At 41.6% G+C, this 25,582-nt stretch overlaps 1 protein-coding gene across 3 annotated transcripts in view; it reads right to left on the bottom strand.

Annotated features, from left to right (window-relative positions):
* Window positions 1-10,612, bottom strand: part of sptlc2b (serine palmitoyltransferase, long chain base subunit 2b) — a 30,115-nt gene extending 19,503 nt beyond the window's left edge. The window contains exons 1-4 of one of the 3 annotated variants that reach the window (XM_083790834.1): window positions 10,375-10,612; window positions 3,464-3,658; window positions 2,648-2,802; window positions 529-677 (exon numbers count right to left, since the gene is read on the bottom strand). In XM_083790834.1, coding sequence (XP_083646960.1) covers window positions 529-677; window positions 2,648-2,802; window positions 3,464-3,658; window positions 10,375-10,521 — 646 coding nt within the window. In that variant the 5' untranslated portion in view covers window positions 10,522-10,612. The other 2 variants (XM_083790835.1, XM_083790836.1) reach the window with 2 other exon arrangements.
* Window positions 10,613-25,582: the final 14,970 nt, after the last annotated feature.

The following is a 25,582-nucleotide window of genomic DNA, read 5'->3' as shown; positions in this document are numbered from 1 at the left end:
GACAATGCCCAAGTTAATTGCGATGCTGAATTATGCTGACCAAAGCAACAGCACAGCTTCTGTTTTAACGCTTTTGTGGGCAACAATGGAGGTCTATGACTTCTGGATATAAGCTATTAATTTGGCCCGATGGACAATAAGTAGTAGAAGCATGCTGAATCAGGCTGAAAAATATAGCCTTGGAGTTTTCATAGGCTATAAGAATAAAATACAATCCTTTGAATTGCCCTGGCACTATTATCAATGACCTTAACAGTAAAACATTAAAGGGATTGTTCACCCAAAATAATTACTTATTTTGTATCAATTACACACCTCAAAAAGCCTTGAATGCATGGAGACTTTTTTGTTTTTGTCACATTCCTAAGCTAATAAGTTGATGACTGGCGGAGACTCAATGGAGACTCATCCAATTATTGGCTTAGGAATGGGTGAATGGGTGAACTATCCATAAGTGCACATGTTAAGTGCATGGGGCCCTTCTCAGATGATGTTAAAGGATACAGTATAAGGTGTTTTTCTCCTTACCCATCTCATAGCGTGTGCTGCCAACTCCAACGCCATACTTTTGTGTAACTTCTACAGCAGCATCAGCACAGGCCCCAGTGTTCTCAGCAAAGCCAAGGTAGTTATAAGATCCCATGTTGATCACATCTTTCACTACCTTACCAGTGTGTCTGAAACACAGAGCAGCCGAGAAAGAGAGAGAGAGAGAGAGAGAAGGAAAAAGGGAGACATTTAGCATCTCAAGAACACTAGAAACGCTTGTGTGTCTGTGAGTGCGTACGTGCATGGCTGCGTGTGTGTTCATCCGTCATCACACTATAATACTGACTTTGTGCCACCATAGTCAAGCCAAGGAGGATCTAATCAACAAGACGCAGGTGAATGTAATCGTTGAAACGGGGAAACAGATCATATCTCCAACAAAGTAAAGACGTGTGGAAAGTCCCAGAGGGGGAGATGTCGAGGAAGAAAACTACACATTGTTCTAACAAGGAAACAGATGATAATCACCAACAAAGTTAAGACGTGTGGACAGCACAGAGGGGAATGTGTTGAGGAAGAAAACAACAGAAATTGCTTAACGTTGCTTTTGTAAAGGTTATATAATAAGGAAAGGAAAAGGAACATCATGGCTCCAATGTTGATCTTGGACTTCACATGGCCAGCCTGTGTTGTGATCTCAGTCACCTATGATGCACACTAGTATCTATGATGCTATGAGCCCCGGCCATAATATAAACCAGTTACCTGCCTCATGTATTGCTGTCATAATTGTCTGGCAGACGGTTTCGCATTAAATGCTGACTTTGTTTGGTAGCGTGCTGTACGATAACACACATACAGTACTGCATTTCTAATATTCTATGCCCCCTAAAAGATTCTTGGGGCAAAGACTAGCACAGAAAAAGATTCTGCAAGTTAGAAGTTATGCATTGCATGGTCATTCCAGTCAATCTATGCCAGAAGACAAAACTCAATAGTAGGCAGCATATAAATAAGCATTCAAGAGCACAACATTCCTAAGAAGGCAATCAGACTGGTCAATGTGCACAGACTATAAATGCCAGTGGACATGACATTCATAGGTTTTACATATTCATAAAGATCTCATCAGTGGGAAAACAAAAAAAAGGTCTATTGTATAGACTTTACCAGTCATCACATTTAACAACCTGGTCAGTCATACTGTACATGACTATAAGATGAAGTATGAAGTTATGAACTAATTATATGTAGCCTAGTAATTATATTACTTACTAGGCTATTACTATTCCAGTCATTAGTCACTTGTAACTGTAGTTGGCCTAACATTAACCGGTCAGTTCTCTGGTGTTCAAGTTCAACATGCTGCTGTGAATGGGATGCTCCATTGATGAGCACAGTTTAGCAGGTTTCTGTGAAAGGCGGCTTGCTTAGTTTATCCACATTCAATCGTATGTATGACAGGGCACGTCTGGTAAATCAGACAGTAAACCAATAAGTTTTGCTTAATCCTGCTTATTATCTAGGTATGTTGCTCATCTCCCCGCCATGACCAAACCTCTCTTCAAGTTTCTGGGCGCACACACCTTCTAATCTTTCAACTTAGGCAACTAAATGAATACTGCACCAATTAGTCATTAATCATACCCAAGTGAACACTTGTGTTTTAAGAGACTACATACGGTCTACAGGGACTAGGGGATTATTCTACATCTTGTATATTAGGGTTGTGCTCAACTCAAATCCATTTTATTGTCACAATAAACATGTATAGGTGTGTGTATTTTGTGCGTTTATGAATATTGCCTATTGGCTTTCCGTTCCAACACACCAACACCACTGACAAATGTGACAGATACAGCCACTTTCTACTAAATCATACGTTTCCTCATTCTTATCAGCAACAGAACAAAGGCCATGACCGCAAGCACAACACTCCTGTACTAAAGATAGCACACAGGAAGGTACAGTATATTGTAAACCATCCTTGAAGAAGCCCTGTTACTCAACCACACCTTAAGGGTTTCCAAATCTCACACACACACCCGCACAGTCACACAGTCACGCACAGTCACACACAGTCACACACACACAACCGCACAGTCACACACAGTCACGCACAGTCAAGCACAGTCACACTCACACACACAGGACTCACTGGAAGGTCCAGTTGTAGTCATGGGAGACTCTCTCAACCAGGTCCATCTTCGCCCCAGGGACACTACAGATGGGCCGGTTCCAGTTATCCCTGATCCTCATGTACAAGTTCCTGGTGTAGAAGTTCTCAAAGTCCTGATACAGTGGGACAAAGTCCTACCAAAGAGAGGAAGAGAAGAAAAAAAACCTGTGTGAGAGAAACTACAGACTTACAGAGCATACATTATTAATTTATCTTTTTTTTTTAAGTGAGAGAGATGGATAAATTGACAGATGAAGAGCGAAATGCCAACATGTCAATCAAAAGACTGGTGGTTGCAAAATATTTGGCATTCCTGTGCAAGGTTTTGTACCATTAGGGGAAGTGCAGACAGTCAGGACTTTCACACATGTGAGGCAACATCTGATGTCATGTTCCTCCTGACAAGGCCACCACAGTGAGCGTCATAGCATGGTCAAATACGGTCAATACATACAAAACATTACGTCTGTGTTGACTTTGCCATGACTGAAATCACTTGACTAAAATGCAGGCAATAGTGCATTGTGCCAGTCGGGCAGTTTCACATGCACCAATGCTACAACAGGCCAGGGACCCGGCTCAATGTCAATGTTGACTGAGGTCAAATGGGTGTGAAACAAGTGTGAAAGACAAGCAAACGTTCAGCAGCTACAGGAGACTGGTCAACAGTAGACAAACTGCATATTCTATTTTGAATCTGCAGTTTTTATAATAAAAGGAAATAACTGTATTAACCCAGTGTTTAAAATAAACATGAATGTAGTACATTCTTGTTTTGTTTTAGCATGATTCTACCTTCTGCTCCTCTCGCTCCTGGGCCACATGGCACTTCTCGATGTTCCAGAGGCGCATGAAGTCCCGGAGGTAGCCGAAGATGGTCAGGATGCAGTAACCCATGTAGGTGAGCACAGCCACCAGCAGAGGTGTCTCCTCAAATGACTCTGTGAAGGGCTTCTTGTACAGGTTGGGGTTATGAACCACATTCTGTTTCTGGGACAAAACAAAAAGGAAGACAACTGTGCGTTATTACGAGACAAGTCTGTTGAAATGAACAAAAACAAATGCAGTGTTGGGCGGTGTGGAGAATGGAAATAAAGCCGTTTCCCTGGTTAAACCGACACCAACAACGGTTGGTTTCAAAACGGCCATATTTCATTTATTAAACAAAGTGTTAGTCTATCAGTTACTTTTTTTTGATTAATAGAGGGTATGCGCGTGACATCATCATTAAACCAGGAAGTTATGCAGGAACATACCCTCTATTGAATAATCTTGTTATTCAACAAATCAACATGAAAAAATAAAATCTAATATATTTTTTACAATATTTTTTCCTAAAAGAGTGAACTGATCTACAAGCATTTAAAACATTTAAATGCTCAATGTCATCGACAGGGCAGAGTCTCACTGCTTTCATTCCACCTCAGTGCCTGAGGCCAAATAGAGGCCATTGCAATTAGTCACACAGAGAGGCCCCTCACAACAGGCATTTGCAGTTCAGTGACTGAAAGGTAAGAACAATGCTCTGCGCAAGTAGCAGAATCAGAAGCCTTGGGCGCTTCTGCAGGCAGTTCATTCTCCTTTGAAAAGGTAATGACTTATCTGTAGTACCGTTATTTCGGCTGAGGGTGGAGGATCTAACCGTGTCCAATCACAAAACAGCATCGGACTGTGAATTACAGTAGTAGTCGTAGTAGTGATTCAAAGCATTGTTCTTGCCAATAAAGTGACCAGGAAGCGGCTATTCATTACGGTCTCATTATGTGCTGCTTATTAACACTTTGAAAGCTTTATATTGTTTAATTACCTTTGGAGCATACGCCGAAGAATTTGCGCCTTTGATCCATGAAAATCCGCTTGAAAACACTCCAATGATTTGTTATTGAGCCGACAAAAAAGCCACTTCCTTGATCCGGGTCATAGTCAAAGAGTAAAGCGAGCTAAGATTGACCCTACAGCCTCGTTCACGTTGCATTGGACTCAGTCCAATGCAATGCGACAAATCCGCTATTTCTTTAAAATTATTACAAAACGGCGAATTAAACACATAAAACAAATAGCAGGTTTAGAGTATTACGCAGGGGCAGAACATGGATTAAATAGCGTGGAAAACGGGTTATGCAGCTGCTAAACTGTGTTAAACAATCCACGGAAGAAATAAATGGGCTGGATATATGAGTTTAACTGTAGCCTGGTTGTAAAGGTCTACAAGCTCAGATCTAATCAAATGATGTGCGTAACTCATTACCCTGCAGCTTAGCAACCACAGCACATGTGACAAATCACAAGAAACACTCCTGCTCTCAGAGGCATGCGCGCGTGTGTGTGTACTGCACACATCCCTCTTTCCAAAGAATCCTGAAAGCTCTCCATGTATTGGTCTCACTGTAGCCCACCAGGCACCATTAAGTTTTGGTCCTGACTCAAACCTAAACCGGCACGGTCTATTAGAAGCACAAAGCCACTTTCATGTGCAGGCTCCCGTTCTGAGAAACCGTTATATCCTGTGGCAAAGAGAGCAACACATTTGTATTTGTTTGTGTGTGTGTGTGTGTGTGTTTCGCTGTCTGCAGTCATTAATGAAGCCAAGTCACAAATAAACTCACTTGCTAGAAGAACTGTACCTGACATGAGAAGTTGATTCAAATGATTACATTTTGAATGCATTAATTCCATACTTTGATCATCCTGACTGAGTTAATTCACTCATCTTGGCAGCCCTACCTTTATACCGCTAGGATGTGAAGAAGAGAGGTGCACCCATGTCATGTCAGTACAACCACACCGATGCACCGATGCAGTAACATGCGTTACTACATTTCACCCATGTCATGTCAGTACAGCCACACCGATGCTGAGCAGAGTAACATGTGTTACTACATTTAACGGGTGTGAAACTCAAGTGGTTCACTCATCAGTCACGTGCTCACTTGTTGAAGGTACCAAAGGTGTTCCATTCAATCCATGGAAACCTAATCTAGCACCTGGCACACTCCCTACTACTATAAGCGATATATAAGTAAACAAGTAATCTGCCAACTAATTGCCTCTCCCGTGTAGGCCTGTCACAATTATTACATAAACGCCTAATCGCAATTATTTGAGAGAATCACAATTTTTCTTTTTGCATAATTGTCATAATCACTTCCATGTTAAAAATGTCCATATATTTTCAAAACATTTAAAAAACAGTGGAAATAGCAGATCTACAAGTGAACTTGTAGATATTATATTTCCACTATAAATGTTTATTTTTAAGTATAAAGTAATTAAATGTGTTATTTCTTTGTAATATTTGCCCTTTGTGTTCACCTTGTTTACAAAGCCTAAAAGCCAAACAGAAATATAATATATGCTCCACAACAGAAACACAACGACATCATTAATCACAATGATTTGAGTGACAATTAATCCTCAAGTAAAATGACATAACCGTGGCAGCCCTACTCCCATGCACGTCTTTATCAAGACGTTATTGTTTGACTTGTGTTATCATGGCTGGGAAATGTAACAAATATCTTAATCTTTGCTTCTATTATTCCTTTTGACTCTGTTATTTCAGCAAACTGTAAAACTTTAAGCAGAACTTATGCCTTTTGAGCTAGGGGCCATACACCCTGGAATAAGTGTAGTTCCGCTCAGAGAATCAGGTTCATTATAATGGAGTAAAATAAAAAAGAACTAAAACTGTTGCAGAGACAGAAACAGGCCAGCAATTGATTTTGCCCCCTACATGGCTTACCTTATACTAAAACACAGCACTTTCCACAACCCGCATACGAGTGCTACAAACTACTAGACCACTATAATCTCAATGGAGACACTGGCCAGTATACAAGTGGGAAGTGTCTCCGAGCAAGACACTTAACCCCTAACAGCACAGAATGGTCAGATTAAAGCAAACATTTGGCTTCCTTTGTTTTCACTGTTCTGTTGCTACACAACATATAAAACAAGTGTGTGAACCCATAGTCCTATTATTTACAGTAGGCTATTGTACTGCTATTTAGGCAAACACATTGAGGGATCACTGAGTGACCACATTGACAAGTTGACCACCATAGTTTCAGAAAATGCGGTGTAGAACACTGGAATGCTGTGATTGGCCAATCAGAATTGAGCTGTGTAATATGAGCTGTTATATCAACCCCCACAACCTAGGTGTCATCTCTGTGCCTCCCTAGGCAGGGCAGACTGACATGATGTCTTCCAGCCCTGTGCCTCCCTATGCAGGGCAGACTGACATGTCTTCCAGAAGTTCCAGCCCTGTGACTCCCTATGCAGGGCAGACTGACATGATGTCTTCCAGCCCTGTGCCTGAGTCCCTAGGCAGGCCAGACTGACGTGTCATGATGGCCATGATGGTCTATCTTTGGCCACCTTGGAAAGAATTACTTAATTGGTCTAACAGCACCTGGGCTAAACGCTAAAGGGGTAACAGGTACGGTCGCCCCTATTATAACTCGCCCCCGCTTTTTTACACCGACCGCTCGGTGCGGCGTTTCTTGTATTCTTTATTTTGTTTTACTGAGAATAAGGTTTAGGCATAGTTTTACTGAGGATAAGGTTAGGAATAAGTTTAGGTTTAACCGTTTAAGCATAATTTACTTAAGGAATACCAGGCCGCGCTGTTCCGCCGAGTTAGTAAAGGGGCGAGTTGTTTGGTATTCGCTAAAGGACCGGAAACAATCAAAGTGCCTGATTCAAATGCACCCATTAGTTACAACTTGCAACAGCTATAACTATACATGAAGGTGTCAAGAAGACACATCATTGTATACAGTATATTACACCAAGGCATTTACAAGTTCAAACTTGTATTGCAGTATGTAAAGTTTGAGTTAACGAGTGGCCTAACTTAAAGGACCACTACACCACTTTTGAACCTATCTTCATATAATTGGTCCTAATGTTATGTGATAATATTTCCTACTCTGCGTCTCATGAGAGGGCTGTGGGCAGTTCAGAAGCCCGTCCACCAGTGACATCATCGATGGGGAATCCAAGCTAATAGAAACGGCAGGCTTTCTATTCCTGAAAAGTTGCAATGCTAAAATGGAAGCCACCGAAGAAGCCATCTAAAAAACAATCTACCCAACAATGATGTCACTGGTGGATGGGTTTCTGAACTGCCCACAGCCCTCCTATGAGACAGACCAAGTAGGAAAAAAATTGTGCTATTTTATCATGAACATTAGTGAGGACCAATAAGGGCCTTTCTCGGCCCCACCTCTCTCCCTGTGTTTTAGGATCCAATATGGCCGCAGCACCAGGAGGGGGTGGGGCAGAGGTGAGCGGGCGGGGTCGACATATGACCTTACTGGGCTGCATTCAAGAAGTGAAGTCAAGTGTCTGACACCTGACTTAATGTTTATATACATTAGATGAATTATTAATAATGAATGGCAACATGATCTACTCTGGCCATTTATAACTGATATCATTGAGCTCTCTATAATGTCAACACCAGAGATCTCTGAAATCAGAGCAGAATCTCTGAGCATATTTCGGAAGTGTGGAAGTACAATAAATATTAAATAAATAAATAATCAGAATTGAGGCAATTCCGGCATTCCCGCTTCAAATTGATTGATTGATTGATTGAAATATTTATTAACAGTTTGCAGAATTACAGTACATTTCAAGCACAGCCCTGTGACTGTTAACTGTGAGTGGACGACCCAATTAAGCATTACACTTGTTTACAAGAGGGTCCACCTTGTTCATCAAAACATTTAGAGACGTACAAATAGACACTTCTATATAGTCAAAGAACAGAACAGGAATTCATCATAAGGTAGGTAAAAAGGGAAAAGAAACATACAGTGAGGGTAAAAAGGGGTGGGTGGTGGGGGGGCCAGTTTCGAATTGCAGCCGTCCGTAGGTGCCCTTTGAGAGCGGTTTTGAAGGAGTCAAGGGATTCGCATGTCTTAATGACTGTTGGTAGGGCGTTCCACATTTTGGTGGCATAGGAGCGAAAATAATTTAGTCCCTCGTTTGTGCCGAACTGGGTTGTACATGGTTTGTTGCACTCCCTCTGGTGTTGTGGGTGTGGACTTCGTTAACATTAAGGAAGTATCTAGACAGGTACATGGGTATCTTGGTGGTGTATTGAATCTCATGGACCATACGCATTGCACGATGCTGTACTCTGTCGTCAAAACTAAGCCATTCCAGCCTGTCAGAGTGGGCAGGGGTGGGTGAGGTGGGTTTGGGGGGTGAGGCCAAGTAGGAGCCTGACCAGTTTGTTTTGGGAAGTCTGGAGCCTTGTTTTAAGGGCCTTTGAGGTGCTGTGGTACCAGGAGGTGCATGCATATTAAAGAAACCTTGTACGAGGGCTCCTGTTAAGGTCTTCAAGGTGTTTTTGTTGACCAGTGAGGAGATCCTGTAAAGGAATCTTGTTCTTTGGTTGACTTTTTTGATTTAGTTTGGTTGCCATTTTATCACGGGAACGATTAGCTTCCAGGATGGAACCTAGGTAGGTAATTTCATCTATACGTGTGATAACATTGTCACTCACTCTAATCAAGAAGCCATTTGCCTTGCTGAGATTACTATTAGATCCAAAGAGAATGGATTCAGTGTTTCCCAGGTGTAAAGATAGTTTGTTATCAGCGAGCCAGGTGCAGATTCTACCGAGTTCAGAGCCGAGGGCCTTTTCAACCTGCAGTTTGTTCCTGTCCGAGACTAGCAGTGCCGAGTCATCTGCGAACAGGAACAAGTTGCAGTCACAAGCTGATGTCATGTCTGTCGGGCTCTGACAGAAAACATCAAAAGATGCTTGCAGAACCTAGAAAGACCTAGTCCTGATGTTGCTGCAATGAATTCCAGGCTGGGGAGAAGAACCACACCCTCCCCAACCGAAAGACATTCCTCTCCCTGCAGGGAGAAACGTAGGAGTAGACCTTCTGTCCTCCCCTCCCAAGAGAGGAGACAGAGCAACTCCTCTGGTTACATTACACAAGGGAGCATGGATATTATCCATGCTAGTGGCACTGTAAACAGAGACCAGCCCCTTTACACAAACACCCACCCCCACCCACCCACCTTGCAAAATAACAACAAGGTGTAGGATTACAAGCACCTTACCACTACAATCATCCCTGATCAGGTAGCATGCACCTGTATGCGGTTGGTTAGTTTGCAGTGAAACGAAAAGCTGCATGTAGTATGTATGATAAGAACTGGAGCAATGCGAGTGAGGGGAACTGAACATTATATTCACAAGCACAGTCAGGTAAGTTTAGACAGCACATGAAAGCATGGCACACACGTCAAACGTCAAATGCATGCAATGGAATACTTCGCTTGCTCATAGCCATGTGTAATACATTTAAATACTAATTTAAGTACAGGATAGCCATGCTAGGTAGATGTTGTGTTAGAGTAGATTCTGTACGTGTGTACGTATGTACTCAAGAGTTATTTATCGTAAAGTAAACTAACGTCCCTGTACACTTTCAAGTGGGAAGAGTTGTCACTCGTTTAGCTCTGTATGTAAACAAAAACTCATCTAAAATACTCCCGTTAGACTCCGTTAGAAAAGCAACGGGGAAACTTGTATTAGCGCGTTTCTCGTTTGAATTTCCTCATTTCATTTCCGACACACATTATTGAATTATAATCAGAACCGTTGGCTTTCTGTTGGCCCATCCCTTCCCTTCCCGGTCGGGTCTAGCGGTGCTCGGCAGGACCGGGGGCCTCACCTTCTCCCTCGGGCGGCGATACTTCTGCGACTGCCGTTGAAACAGGCAGTGGTTCTTCACGAAGCCATTTTTACTCGGCAGCTTGCCGTTCGGGGTCCGGTGACAGGCGTCTCCGTTGAGTAGCTTGTTCGCGGAGCTTTCCGTCATGTTCGTCGGCCAAAGGGTGCCCGAGAAATTAGGGTTTGAGCCTGAGGTATGGTAAGTTTCGGCGATCCCGGAGTCATGTATGAAGCTGGTGATGCTGTGGTGGGGAGAGAAGCACAGCGAGACGCCCACTCTGCGCTACGCAACGCGACGAGCGTGCCGGAACTCCACGCCCCTGGTGAGCACCCCATAGCCTGGAGGGACGTTCAACCTGTGATTGGCTGGTATGCTCGGCGGTTGCCTAACAACCAGCCAGCTGGCCAATCAAAGCGCAAGCACCACTCCGAGCCATGTGATCTGGACGCGCTACCCTTGTTTTTTACTAGTCGATGGTGTTTGATTGACGTCATTTATTTCGTATCAGGGGAGGTCCTAAAAGCCCACCCAATGTAAATAACTAAATAACCCATAATAACCTTTGTATGGGCGTAAACTGGGTGCCCCGTTTCCAGTGACGTCGCCTCTCACCTGTGTAGGGGCCTGGTTTCCAAACAGGTACTGCATGGTAATAAATAATGCTTTGAGAGTGACTACTAGTGTCACCGTTATGAATCAAGAGTCAAGACCTTTTCAAGCAGGATCCCACCAGGGATCCACCATTCACACAATTCCTATATACTACCAACAACACTGAGATTTCTATGGTTGTTCATGTGGCAGAATCTATATTTTACGATGGGCAGACCAGAGCCATGTCTATATCTAAGGCTCTGGGGCAGACTAAAGTCTAGTATTTTCATTTCAATTAATCTTATTTTATTCAATTTAGGGTTTTACATGATTACATTAATTTACTTTGTTTCTTCTTTTACATATTCTAATGAAAAGGAGAAGTAGATACATCTTCTAAAACTATGACATAAACTATGATTGATGTTTAATTGTAAATGTATTTAATAATGCAATAATTGCATAGGCCTATTACTGCAATTATTATGTAATATAGTATTACATAATAATATGGGATTCTTGCCACTGTACATTTGCGTTTTGGTGACTGGACGCTTTTTGGACCCTTTTTCCCCCATACACCTATAGCTGCCTCCTGAATGGACATGCTGATCCGGGCCCAGGCCCTGCAGGGACCCAAAGGTCAGGCGGTCCAATAGACCAGTGGTTCTCAAAGTGGGGTCCGGGGACCCCCAGGGGTCCTTGAGGGAGTTCCAGGGGGTCCCCAGGTAGGAACAAAATGGACCATATATGAGACTGTAACTCAGAGAGTGTACAAATGGAACGAAATGGGGTCCCATGAGATAAACCGGGGGTCCTTGAAATGAAAATGGTTGAGAATCACTGATAGAGATGTAAAAATGGCACACAAGGTTATAAGCGTGGTTATGAGCACAACCCGTGTTGGATTTGGAATGTCGCGTCACGGACCAATTTCTATGCCGAGTAAATATCTCCTTTTTTCCGTTTTCCGCATATATTATTTCAAAAGATTTTTCAAATAAATTAAATAAATAAAATTAAAAACGAATGTAAAAAATAAATATATTTTTTAAAAGGTTTATGAAGTAGTGAAAATATCAGATCTACAAGCTCACAAGGCGGAACGAAGAGAACCGTTGTGAGCTTGTAGCTCTGATACAAGCTCTTCAAGATCTACAAGATCTTTCACTAGTCTAGGTCCTGGGCAAAGGTCTAATTTCTTGATTTGGGAACCCAATGGTTCCCAAACCTTTTAGGCAGTGACCTCCCAAAAGAATCATAGGGTATTTGAACTGGGGACCCCCCACCCTGATAAGCACTTGTAGCAGTTAAATTTTGTTTGATTCGGTTCTACAGATAAATATTGTGAAATTAGCAGATCTACAAGCTCACAACACCTCGCAACACGAAATGTTGTGAGCTATTTTACTTTCTTTCTTTGACTAATTTCAAACTGTTTGCCTCTTTGGCCAACATTTTACAATTTTGGCCAATGTTTGATCAGTTTTTTGTTGTTTTTTTGTGTATTAAATAGGTCTTAGAAATCCTTAAATTGACACTTCACTGTCATCTGGGGGCCCCCAGAAATCATGTGTTGACTCCCCTGGGGGTCCTGACTCACAGGTAGGCAGTCTCAGGCCCAGGGTCCTGCATGTGGACTCAGGATCCGTCCCCGTCTACACCTGATGTCTTCGCTGAAAACTGCTGATCTACAAGCTCATAATGCGTCATTGCGAAGCATCAGACTGTGATCTTGTAGATCTACTACTTTCACAGACTGTTCACACCCAGAACAGGAAGTCTGACGCTAGGGTTCATATGGTTAATGCTCCCAGCCGGGGAGGAGTTAGGGGTTAAAGAGGTTAAGTGCCTTACTTGCTTGGAGGAACATTGGACAGACTGTGTGTGAGCTGGGGTGGCGAACGTGTTGCTGCCCTGGAGAAGAGCATGATGAAGTGGATGGGGCAGAAACTATCCATTACTTTTTCGATTTATCGAATAATCAGCCATGTTTTATTTATTTTTTCCTTCTATAACCTATATGGGGAAACACTTATAAAAGTAATCTAAAACCACTATGCATCCTGCAAAAAAATGCAATAAGAATAGTTAACAAGGCAGGATATCTGGATCACACTAATACACTATTTTTACAATCACATATCATGAAGTTAATGGACCTTGTTGAATACAAGACTGCACTAATTATGTTTAGAGCAAGGACAAATCTTTTACCAGGTAATGTACAAAAAATGTTCAGTGATAGAGAGGGGGGTTATAATTTAAGACGAGAACTTAATTTCAAAGTACACTGTGTTAAGTTAAAATCGAAGAGTACAGTATGTGAATCTCAGTTTGTGGAGGAGGTGCAACTCAGTCCAAACATTAACCACTTTAGGTCATATAAAATGATTATATTTAGGAGGTGCGGTGTTGACGCATTGAGTCAACACAACTCTGGCTCCTAGCACCTTTGTGGCAATCCAGCCCGTTGTGGGCCTTTGGATGTTTTATTTTATTTATGTTTGTGTTCTTCGGAACAGACACCATGTCACCTGTCACTAAAGTAATATAAATCTGTCTTCAGAGATTACTATATAGGTTAGTGACTAAGCTACAGTATATAGTAATCTCTGAAGACAGATTCATATTCTACTTGTTTCTACTAGGTTTTGAGTATTTTCTGTCTTCCAATTCATTTATTTAATATTGCTGTATTTAAATTAAATGTATGTTGTTGATTTTGTGTTCTGTATCTCGGCTACATTGAAAATGAGGGCCTGCCCCTCAATTGTACTCCGAGTTTAAATAAAGGTTATGATGATGATATTCTTTCTTTGTATAAATAATGGGTTCCCAGATTGCTAACCTAGTTGAAAATGAGTGAATTAAATACACAGACAAACAAAAACCAAATGCTGACTTGGCCATTGTCTATGACCCATAACATGTAACAGTAGAACCTTATCTCCAGCTCCATCCGCAGGTTGTGTTGTTCTGCAAATCTGCACAACAAACCCATCTCTAGTGACAACAATCCATGCCTTACAGTGAGTTTCTCTGTGTGCCTTCTTAGCCTCTGGCGGAAACAGTCTGTATGTTATGCTTGGACTGTGCCAGGGTGCATAGATAAGTGTACGAATTCCAGCAACATGGAGAGGAACAAGACCTCTGATGGGAGGAATGTCAGTGAGAAAATGAAACAACAATAGTGGGGTTTCCTAGAGTCAAGGCCAGTCCTGTCGTGGAAGACATTTTAAAGCCCTCCAGGTTGTACTTCCTGACTGTTTCCTGTTTGGTTTGGTTCTCTAGTAGTGGAACACACATGTCAGCACATGGTGCTCATAATGTAGAAAGAATGTAAATAGACTAGTACCACTGGCATTTACATTCATTTACATGCTATTTTCATACGAGTGGCTTTCAGAGAGTGTTTGCCTGTGGGACAGTGTGCATGTGAGATATGCCATACTTGTGTGACATGATTTCATTATTGGTTCAAGGTTGTCTTTATTAACATAGATCATTTTGAAATGTGTCTTAGCTTTTTATTTGTAAACCTATGTAATTCACCTGTATACCTTTTGTTTTTCTTTTCCTGATCTTCTGATGTATTGTGATGTTTTTCTACGTGATTGTATTACTCGACGACACTGACAATGAGTTTGATTACTCAGTGTAATTTCGAGAATAAATAAAACTTGAATTAATTAATCCGAATCCCTGAGGGGCAATTTGTTGCAGTAAACCACCATCCTATGTGCAGATTACAGCAAGACGCCTCAAGGAGGTTAAATTCTCCTTTCAACCTCGTAGATGGCACTGTTGAGCCATAGAAGGGGGACCTCATTACCCTCTTTCTGCTGGTGTCACTGGCTATATTTCAGTGCCTGGTGGCATTGGTCTGCAGCCCCAGTGTTCTTGGAGTCCAACACCTGTGATTAAGTCAATGGTGATAACATCCAACTACCTAGTAAATTTCTGATGCGATGCCTGCCTTTTGCCCTCTCCTCAAGGTTGTAACCTTGGCTCTGTTATAACAGAAGCTCTTGTAAAAGTAGGCTAATATAGAGGCAGTTAACTTCCCAGCTATGCCTAACCCGATAGAGTAGCTAAGGATCCAGCTTTAATAGGATCAGAGGTATATGGGCTAAGAGGAAAGTGGACTCATTGACACTTTGATACTGGTGCATTAAACAAACTGTTTTAGTAATGATTCCCTCATTCCAATATATTCTGATTAAACATACAGTGATTAAAAAAACTAACCAAAAAAACAAAAACATTTTGAAATATTTCTCATTATATCATGCAAAAACGATGCATCTGAACTTAAGATCTGATGTTCTTTGAGGTGTTATTGAAATGCATTAATATTAATGTGACAGATGGGGTTGCTATCATGAATGCAAGGTTCTCTCTAGGTCTCTAGTTGAAAGAGATCTTAATGCTATATCCATGACTATTTCATATACTGTACGTCTCCTCTTCGTGTACGAGGATGCTATAAGTGGGGTAGCAGAGCCTATGAGAAACCAGGGGGCCTCAAGGCTTCCGTGCATCATTATTGCATCATAAATTGTATGCACTATGTAGGAACATAATTATCCAACTAGTTAAGTGAGACACACGTAGTATAATCCATCATCCCAGTACAAACAACAACGTTGTTGCCGTGTTTACATGCCATAATTATGAAGTCTGAATTACATTACATTCAAATGACAGATGTTTTCCAACTCATTGAGGATGCATTTTTGGCCTTTGCTGCCATTTCCCCGCTTTGATGTCATTGATGTCATCTAATGAAATCATCAGGAGGATCAATCAATCCCAACTCCCATGCCCCATCCCCCCAGACAGCCAGAGCCAGTGCTGCCAAAGAGGAGCGAGCAGGCGTTTGTCTTACTCCACTAGTGTCTAATGTGGTAGATAACAAAATGATGAAATGAGGATAATACACAACCAGATAAATGAGTGGGAATGAGCACGACGCTCTGTTATGTTACTCTGAACCCTCGTTTATGCAGTGTTTCCCAAACAATGGGTCGGGACCCATTGTTATGGGTTGTGTTTGTGTTTTGTTTTAAAGTTAAACTAATTATTTTATACATTTTAAAGACAGTGAAAATAGCAGATTGTCCATTTTCTATATATTTGAACAAGTGTGGGAAGTACTCATTTCCAGAACTTCAATTTAATCCATATTCAACTTCAAGATTTCATCCCGGTAGGCGGTGCAATGCCCTGTGTGTGTGTGTGTGTGTGTGTGTGTGTGTGTGTGTGTGTGTGTGTGTGTGCGTGCGCGCATGTGCGTGCGTGCCGCGTGTGCATTGTTTGTTATTTGTGAAGTTATGACAAAGGTAGCCTATCACAAAATCAACACAATTATGCCAGCATAACATAGTTTACATAGATATATCATGAATAAAAACTAAACAAAATTAAGATACATAATATAGAACACAACACACAATGACAGACAATAAAGTTATCTTGAATCTTGAATCTCTAGTGTGCAAAGTAGAAGGAGTTGCCAGCAAATGACATCCCACTGTGGTCCACTCCGGGAGATTGATTGTGCCGCTCTATAATGTCTCAGACCATCACGAGTGGATAGATAGTTCCAATCAATCACAGCTCACTTTTTTTTAAGATGTTTTTTACTGTTAGGGTACAGTAATTTTTGGACAGGAAGGGGGATGGTGAGGGGGGGAAGACAAAGGCTGACGGGCTCAGGACTCAAACCCGTGACATGCCGTCAGGCTGGATTACCGGCCTAGGTGCCGGAACCGCTCAGCCATGGCCCAGGCCCACAGCTCACATTCTGACATGGTAAATTGCATGTATGGTAGATGTGTGCAAGGAGGAATCGTAGAAACATCAAGTGTACACATTGACATGCAGGGAGAAAGTGGCGTGTGAAATCAAAATATGTTGCCTTTTCACACAATTCTCCATTAACCTCGGATGGTGCTTTCATATATCCTCAACAGTTGCGTCACCAACACCAACATAGGCAGTAAACGATAACAGCTGCACATGCTATCGTTCAAACCACACTGTGTAGCCCATAGCTCTTTTATCAGATGAAGACACATTGGCTGAGGCATCAATCAATCCCCGGCATCATGGAAAATCCTGCAGCTGTCAGACTCAGGACTGACTCCAGTCATGCCTGGGCGGGCTCTGCCCCGCCGCTAGTGGGCAGTGGGCAGGGCCGCTTTCTGACTGACACGACCATTAGATATCGTTTCACCTGTCTAAATCTTCCCAATATAATGGATTATCCTCAGAGGGAGAGAGGATGGCTCCCGCAAGGGCCGTGGCTGTGCACCAACAGCGAGACAGACAGTGCTTGACATAGACAGACCATTTTCCAGGGTGCAGTAGACACTATCCAACGTAATGATGAGTGAATAATTTCAGTCCTAGATATGCAAAAACTGAGAATTAATGGCAAACAAAAAGTGAGCGAATGGCAGAGGAAAGTCAGTTTTCACAGCTAGATTCTGCTAGTGGATAATACTATCGTGACAACTTTCATTTGCAGTATGCAATATATCAGCACTGAGAGTGACAATGCATTACAAGTAGTTCCGAAGGGAACCTGTAACTGCCAGAATATTACATTTCTTTCATGTAGAAAATCAGCTATAACTGCATGCAATGTTTTTATGTCACCATCATAACTATACTAAAATGTATAATAGGACACTGTGGAACAGAAGAAGTGACTACCCGGGCCCCTATTTTGGGATGAAGGACTCAAAGGACTACTAGAAGAAGTAGGGTACTAGGTTGTTGTTTTCTGTATGTTCTGAATAAGAAAAAAAGAAGAAGAAGAAGAAAAAAGACATTATACGCATCCAAATGTGTCTAATTTTAACGAGTATGCGTCATGAAAAGGGAGACACTTGGATGAGTGCACAGGTTCCAGAATGCCTTGCTAGTCTGTCTACACATGTTGAATCAACGTATATGCTCTTCAACAAGTCCATACAAAAATAAAGCACACTATGAAGGACCTTCCTAAGTTCCTACACTGTAGGTGGGTATTCAGGAACTTGGTATAGGCATAGCTGTTCAGTGTTTGTTTACAGAGAGGAAGTAGTATAGATGTTTTTCTATAACTCAATGTAAGGGCAGCAGCCCTCAATAAAGAAGACTATCACCAAATCTTCACAGAATGAGATAGGATGAGACAGGTCAATATAGTGGCACGGGCTGCATTCATCAGTGCACCATGATGATATGGCAGAGACTGGGAAATATGGCAGCTCAGCTTGTATCATATACTATGCACATATCACAAACTAAGCTGTCCTGCTTGAAGTGCATATTGCAGCAAGATGCACCACGACAACTCAACGTTGTTTATCATTTCTGGATTTGTTTCCTCCTGGAGAAAAGATAAGAAGCTATCCATCACGGCCGCCGTCTGTGACCTGAAGATTCCATTATGGACCGACACAATACGTTTGCTGTTTGTGTCGAAAGGCTCACAAAGGCAATGCCAGGAGCCAATTCTCTTTTTATCACCATGAATAAAAAACCCATTCATCTTCTTCTGTGTACATTCAGAAAGGCAGACAAGGGCTGAGGGGAGAGCCATTATCAACCTGTCCCCAAAAATTAAACACACCGTAACATTTTAACAATGGTCCCGAAGCGCAATTGCAAGCACAAGGGAACGCCCCCATGCCATTATGTGATGAGATCCAGCAACCTGACGACTTCAAACGCCAGTGATTTTCTAATCTAAACCATAACAACACAATCTGCCATGTCTCTGATGCTGCTGAGGAATTCATGATGAGAAAGGATTTGTCCATTAAGTCCAACACACACCCATGCACACACGCACGCACGCACGCACGCACGCACACACACACACACGCACGCACACACACACACACACACACACACACACACACACACACACACACACACACACACACACACACACACACACACACACACACACACACACACATTCCACTTAGTTGATACACAAAAGATTGATTTCTTCACTGACACTATCATTGGCCATTTCAGATGTACCCTGCTGTCTGCCACCTCACACTATTTGGATAATTTCCCTTTATTGATTTACCTTTATTTTTGGCGTGTAGACATCTGGGACCACACATGCATACACAGTGCAAGCCCCTCTTTCATTCTCCCTCATCCTTTATCCTTCTATTGACCTATGTATCTATAAAACAGTAGTATTCTGTAATAATAGTATACATAATTCACTTCCACCACCACTACTAGGGCCTACTAGTCTGAATCATAATAAAAATATAAAAATGAACAACAATTTAATAAACTTCTCTCCACAGGTCATGGTTAAATCACATCAGAGTTAATTTATGGTCATGAAGCTGTGAATTTAATATAAGCTTTGCTGGGACTGATCCACAACAGATCAGAGGGACAAACTGATACCCCCTACAGCACTGCTAGAGTCAGCATGTCAGTTCCTCTAGACATGATATAGGTCAATGTTAAATCGTTTTAGAGCCAATTTGCTATCTTGGAGTCATGGTTTATCTCGTTTTGCCCAGTTCTCCAGGTGCAGAGGGTGGGCTGCGATGAGTTTGCATGCTATGCTACACCTCTCTCTTTCTCCGACCTAATAACGACCAAAAATGCCAGTAAGAGCCATGTTGGGTCTGACCTCCAGCTGGGAGAGAAAATGCATTTGAATGGAAACAGTAGCCGTGACTCTGAGAAACTGAGAAATTGGGGCTGTTCTCCATTCACAGTAGAGAACAAAGCCTGTGCCCCTCCACAAGGATACATTCCGCAACCTGTATATTTAAGGGGGGGGGGGGGGGGGTGGGGGCTTTGGGTGAGGTAATTTGTTTGGATTCAGAAGTCTAAAATTTCCCAGGAGCCTCTGTTTAGATAAAGCAGTAGAAGAGAATAGCTCCAGACAGACACTGTAGACACACAACACAGCACTGGTTCTCAACCTTTTCAGGCAGTGAGTGACCCCCCATTGCCCAAAATAATCATATTTGAACTGGGGACCCCCACCCTGATAAGCACTTGATGAGACATTGAATTTAGTTTTACTCGGTTCCACAGATAAATATTGTATATTCACAATTTTTGCCTATTTCTTATGTTATTTGACAGTTTTTGTAGTAGGCCTATAGTTTGTTGATTTAGATTTTTAGTTGATTTGTTTGAGTTTTTTTACTGTGTGGGGTCACTAACACACCGTAACGCTGTGAATACACAACATAGTGCAATTTAACCAAAGGTAGTGAGACTCTGCAGGTCCTCTGGATGTATTGTGTGGATCAGGACTGGATAATCTGTTTGATGGATGAATGAACAAATAACTAATTTTGAATTAACCATTGCTTAAGTTATAGCTATAGCTTAATTGCTTGCTTTACCACTTAGCATATTAAGTAAACACTCGTTGTCTTGGCCTCTACTTGTAGCTGCCAGCAGCTAAACTCTTATTAAAAAATCGTCAAAGACTGCACTGCAGGTTCAGGGATAATCTTCCAGGTTCTAATGAATAGGCCTACTAGTGAAACTAAAAAGGACGAAACAAACAAAGATAAACCACCAATGAACAAAGGTCACAGAATATGCCAAATCAAATACCTCAAATGCTCATCAGGATAGATATATTTAGCTTAATACAGTACTTATCATGCCTACAGTACACATTACTCACTCAGACAATATTGTAGTAGCCTTACTAGCCTACTCACAGATATATTGTCTCTGTATACGCTCAAAAGAAATGGGGAGAAAGCTTGGAAGTATCTGGAATCCTGGATCCATTACAAATGTACTTCAAACAAAACTAAATTACATTAAGGCATGGGTATTTAGGAAAACAAATTACTCAGGCGCCATAAATGATAGCCTGGCCAGTGGCTACCAATTAGCAAGCACAATATTAATGCTCTGCCTGAGAGATCATGACAGTGTGCCAGCATGCACAATAGCACCACCGAGTGGCAGGGTGAAAGTATTAAAGTTACATTATTATACACTACGATTATAGGTTATGTATGACGCCATAACTTCAAGTTAACAACATGAAAAGTGTAAATAAATACGCAGAGGACGTGCTTGCCTTGAGACTTGACTGCTTCCTCCTTGGCCAGGTCTACTTGCAACTTGCAACATGCATAAATCAAGAACACTAGTCTGCATGGTGCCAATCGGAGAACCCATCGTGAAAAATATTAAGGAAAAACAGCGCCCTCTTTTTTCTTTTGACGTTGTCAACAGTCCAATAGCAATAGCGATAGCAATTGCAATCGCAATACATAGCAATAGCACACACTGGTGCTGATTAGGTGGTGATTGGTCAGTAGTGGTTTTCAATTTCATGGAAATTAGTACAGACAGACTGTGTATTGTAATGTACGTGGAGAAAAAAGGGACAAACTATCGCGATAGTCGATACGTCTTCTTCTCAGAGACACGGCAGCACGCATGCGCCACGAGCGACACGCGCCGCATCCCTGATTCTTATTGGTCAACTCAACTCAACCTACGGGCCTCCCGATTGGCCATTGCTTTGAACGCTGTAGCAAATAGCGTCGACGCCACGCCAGCAGAGCAGGTGTAGTCGTTGACTCGTTGCTGGTTGCAGAGAGAGAAGAGAAGAACCAGAGAGAGAGAGAGAAACCCACGAACCAGTAACGAGACTAGTAACGACCAGATTCGACCCGACCAACCAACAAACTGGTCCGTAAGCAACCAGCCGACCAACTAACTAAACTAACCAACCTAACCAACCAACTGACTGACTTAACCAATCGACTGACCAACCAACCATATCATGGGCCAACGTGTCTCCAGGAACCCCCGTCGTCCTTGTCCACACGACGACGACGACGAGAGACAGCCCCTCCTGGGAGACATCCAGGGGAGTCGAGGCCGAGGGACCAGAGTCTCCCTTCAAGACGTTCAACCATTTGATCAGGTAATAGTTTTATGAGGAAATTGACATAATTAGAGATGACATGATTGTGCTATCACATGAACGGTTTTGGAGCTTGTAGTCTTGCCGTTTTTGCAAGACGTTAGCTCTGCAAGTTGTGGACTTCTCGTTCCAATAACGGCCTCTAGTCTACACACTATATTGTATTTTAGTTCTACTTTCTTTTGTTATTATAATCTGAATTTGGGTTGATGCCCGGACGGCCGGACCCATCATGTAACAAACGCGAAAACCTGTAAACCGGGCAGTAAATCTGTAAATCCATTTACACTAGGCCATAGGCCTACATGCAAGTTTTCATTTGAAAATAGTCTGGACCGTTAAACGTATTACGGGTCTGTAACGCGGAGACGACGAGACGACTGTACAAATGTAACCAAATAAACCAATAATTTGGTTCCTGCCATTGGCCCCTTTCAGAACCTAGGAGGTTACAGCTTTTTGTATTTAGGACGACATCGTCGGATCGTCCCCTCAGAGTTGGGGATTTTACAGTGAGATTGTAATATCAAATGGGTCATGCCATGGGCCATACAACTATGTTCCCTCAGCACTACGCTCATTCGAGCTACAGAATGAGCGTAGGGAGAGGGCACATATGGGGCTAACAACTATGTGTGAAAATGACATTTACTGTGTGCACTGCAGGCAGGATGTTTGCTCAGTTTCATTTCAGTTTCAGCTTTGCAGTTCTTTATCTAACTGTTAAAAGGTTTGAAAATCAATCATCTGACCGAACTAGCCATGGTTCACATGACGCTTGTATGACAGTGATGTTTCAGGGCTATCAGCCTATCACCAAACTAATAACTAGTTCACTGTTCACTGTTCATTGCATTTACAAGGATGTAAGCATATTAAACTCAACTCGATTGCAAGATGTAGGCTACAGTATACATCCATACAGTAAAATGATAGTAATGAATCTGTAAGCATTATTTATGTGTAACTTTTGGTAACGATATCTTAACTACCGGTACTTCATAAAATGACATGAAACGTAACTGTTTAGGTGTGTGTGTGTGTGTGTGTGTGTGTGTGCGTGTGTGTGTGTGTTAAATGAATATGGTTAATCTCGATAAAATGAATAACAATTTTCTGTTTAATTTCCAGGTTGATCTGAAGTTGAAAGGCGCCGTTCTACCACTCCAAAGCCCCCTGGTCCACTCACTGACCAGTCCTACCGGAGTCACAGTGGAGCACGAAGATGCTGAGGTAAGTGTTTCATGAGGAAATGACAATGAATGTCATGTCCTCATAAATGTATTTACTATAATGTTAAATGGACATGTTTTACTAAAAACGATTCGTGCCCCCTCGCCATTTTCAACTGCACCCTCAGTGATTTCATCCTGGAGCCGAGCCTGCTTGACACATTAAAGCAAAATTACACTTTGAGTTGTCCTGTTGATAAAAAATAAAGATAATTCAAAAATATTCTCCCCATTAACTTTGCACGATGAAACGGGTCTCAAAGTCACTCTTTTAGTATACTAACAAAAACAAAGCGGATTCTGATCATGCAACACGGCATTGATTTATTCTACAATTTTAATTGGGAAAAGTATCTGATTGGATTTGATCATCAAATATATATAAAAATGCAGTGTCTGGTTTTGTTATGATATGTTCGCAGAATCCACTTTGCATTTGTTTGTGTGCTAAAACTGCGATCTCTGTTTCACGCAATGTAAATCAATGGGGAGACTATCAATTTCTAATCAACGGAACTGAAGATAATGTAAATATTCTGTTTTTGCATTGCACTATTATGGTACTTACGGTTCTGCCACTCTATTGGTGTGTTCTTCTATGGTACTTCCCACTCCCAGCGGGCTTTGCACTATGCTAAGGCTTTTGCAGTCAGTCTATTATGTGAATCAATGGCAGTGGCCAGTTTGTTATTTTGCATTACGTTCAACTCAGTGAAGTTTCTTATTACAACGAAGAAGGTTGTAGTTTTTGAATTATCAGATAACTCACCATTTTTTTGAAATGACATCCTATTGTTAATGTGCCTATTAAAGATGGTGTAAGCGATGTTTACACTCTATATTCTGTAATCAGTGCTTTAGAGTGTTTGATCAGTAAGGGTTTCCCTGTCTCTCGAGCTCTTTGATAAAAAACAAGTTTTGTAACCAAATGGTTAACACTATTCTCTTCTGCCAGGTTGAGGTAAAAGCCTCTGTGCCTGAGGATCCCTGCAAGTCGTCCAACCAGGAAGATGAGGGATATGGCTCTCTTGAGAGAGTCCCTGGCTGCACCACCACCTCCATCCTGAAGAAGGATCAGGTGTCCAAGAAGTCTGTGGTGCGGTAAGTCACATTTGCCACTAAAGTTCAGGAACGAGTGTTTCGTTAATATGTTATTTACATTGGCATGAATATATATGTATATGTATGTAAAAAATAAAAGGATAACAGCTTCTTAAAGGTTTTATGACATTAATTTTCATTTATTTTTATTTTTTATTTTAGGTTTTATGACCTCAATTATACCCAAAAAACCTGAACTTTGAACATTCAGTGGATTTTCTGTGGTCTGAAGTTTTCTTTGGGGTTTTTTGGGCCTTTTGAGCTACAATGAAAACAGGCAACACAGTGAAACAGTGACATCTGCTGGCAAATCCCATTGACATATATGGGATTTGCAGTAAGTGATGTCACTTACTGCCGGCAAATCAGAGCACCTGTTTGAGCCAGAAAACCCCAGATCACAGAAAATCTACTGAATGTTAAAAGTTCATGTTTTTTGGGTGCAATTGAGATTAGAAAACCTAAAAAAAACAAGAACAATTCCAAAACCTTTTTTTTAATGTCACAATCCCTTTAACAATATAAGATTTCAAATCGTATGCTCTTAAGACACTAACCCATTTACCATTTTCTTTTTTTTCCAGGTACAAGAGTTTGAAAGAGACCCATGAGAGAGTCCGGAGGAAGAACGGGTATTTCGAGAGAATCAGACTCAGAATCGTATTTCCTCCACCCTAAAACACAAGACCCTCTCAGAAGCAGCGAGTGCAACTCTGGCATTTGCAATGAGACGCGGCACTTTCTCTCTCTCAGACATTGGCCTTGATGCCCTGCCTGCTCTGCCCCAGTGCGAGTTTGTACATAATTATGTTGATATTTTGTAAATATTTAAGTACATTTATTGTTAATATTGTTGTGTGAAATTATTTTTGCATTTATTTAGTTATTTGTTATACTGTTTATATACAATTGTAGACTTATTGTAAATAAATGACTTTGTGAAATTAACATTTTTGTTATACTATTTATAAAGATTTGGACTTAAAAATCAATGTTTCCTTTTATGGAAAATTGGAAAACATTAGTGCCATCAAGAATGTTGAGAGGTGTGCTCTAAAGTCTAAGGCAGGGGTTCCCAAACTGGTGCATGCACTGTGTGCACCCCTTGTGGTGCGTGACATGAAAAGGCTAAATCTGGTAAACACTGTTGTAAATAGATGTATACAGCAGCTGCATGTTTCAGTGCAGTGACATTCCGTGATTATTTGCCATAATCATATTAAAAAAAACGCCAAAAACGAGACAGGAGGAGGAGGTAACGGGTTGCACGGCCAAAGAAAAAGGGACCGCTGCTCTAAGGTAATAAAATTGGAACTTAGAATTCCAA

This window comes from Protomyctophum parallelum, assembly GCF_964188405.1.
Source record: "Protomyctophum parallelum genome assembly, chromosome: 19".
Taxonomy (NCBI): Eukaryota; Metazoa; Chordata; class Actinopteri; order Myctophiformes; family Myctophidae; genus Protomyctophum; species Protomyctophum parallelum.
The sequence above is the reverse complement of the archived record's forward strand: the minus strand, read 5'-3'. Positions and strand labels throughout refer to the sequence as shown.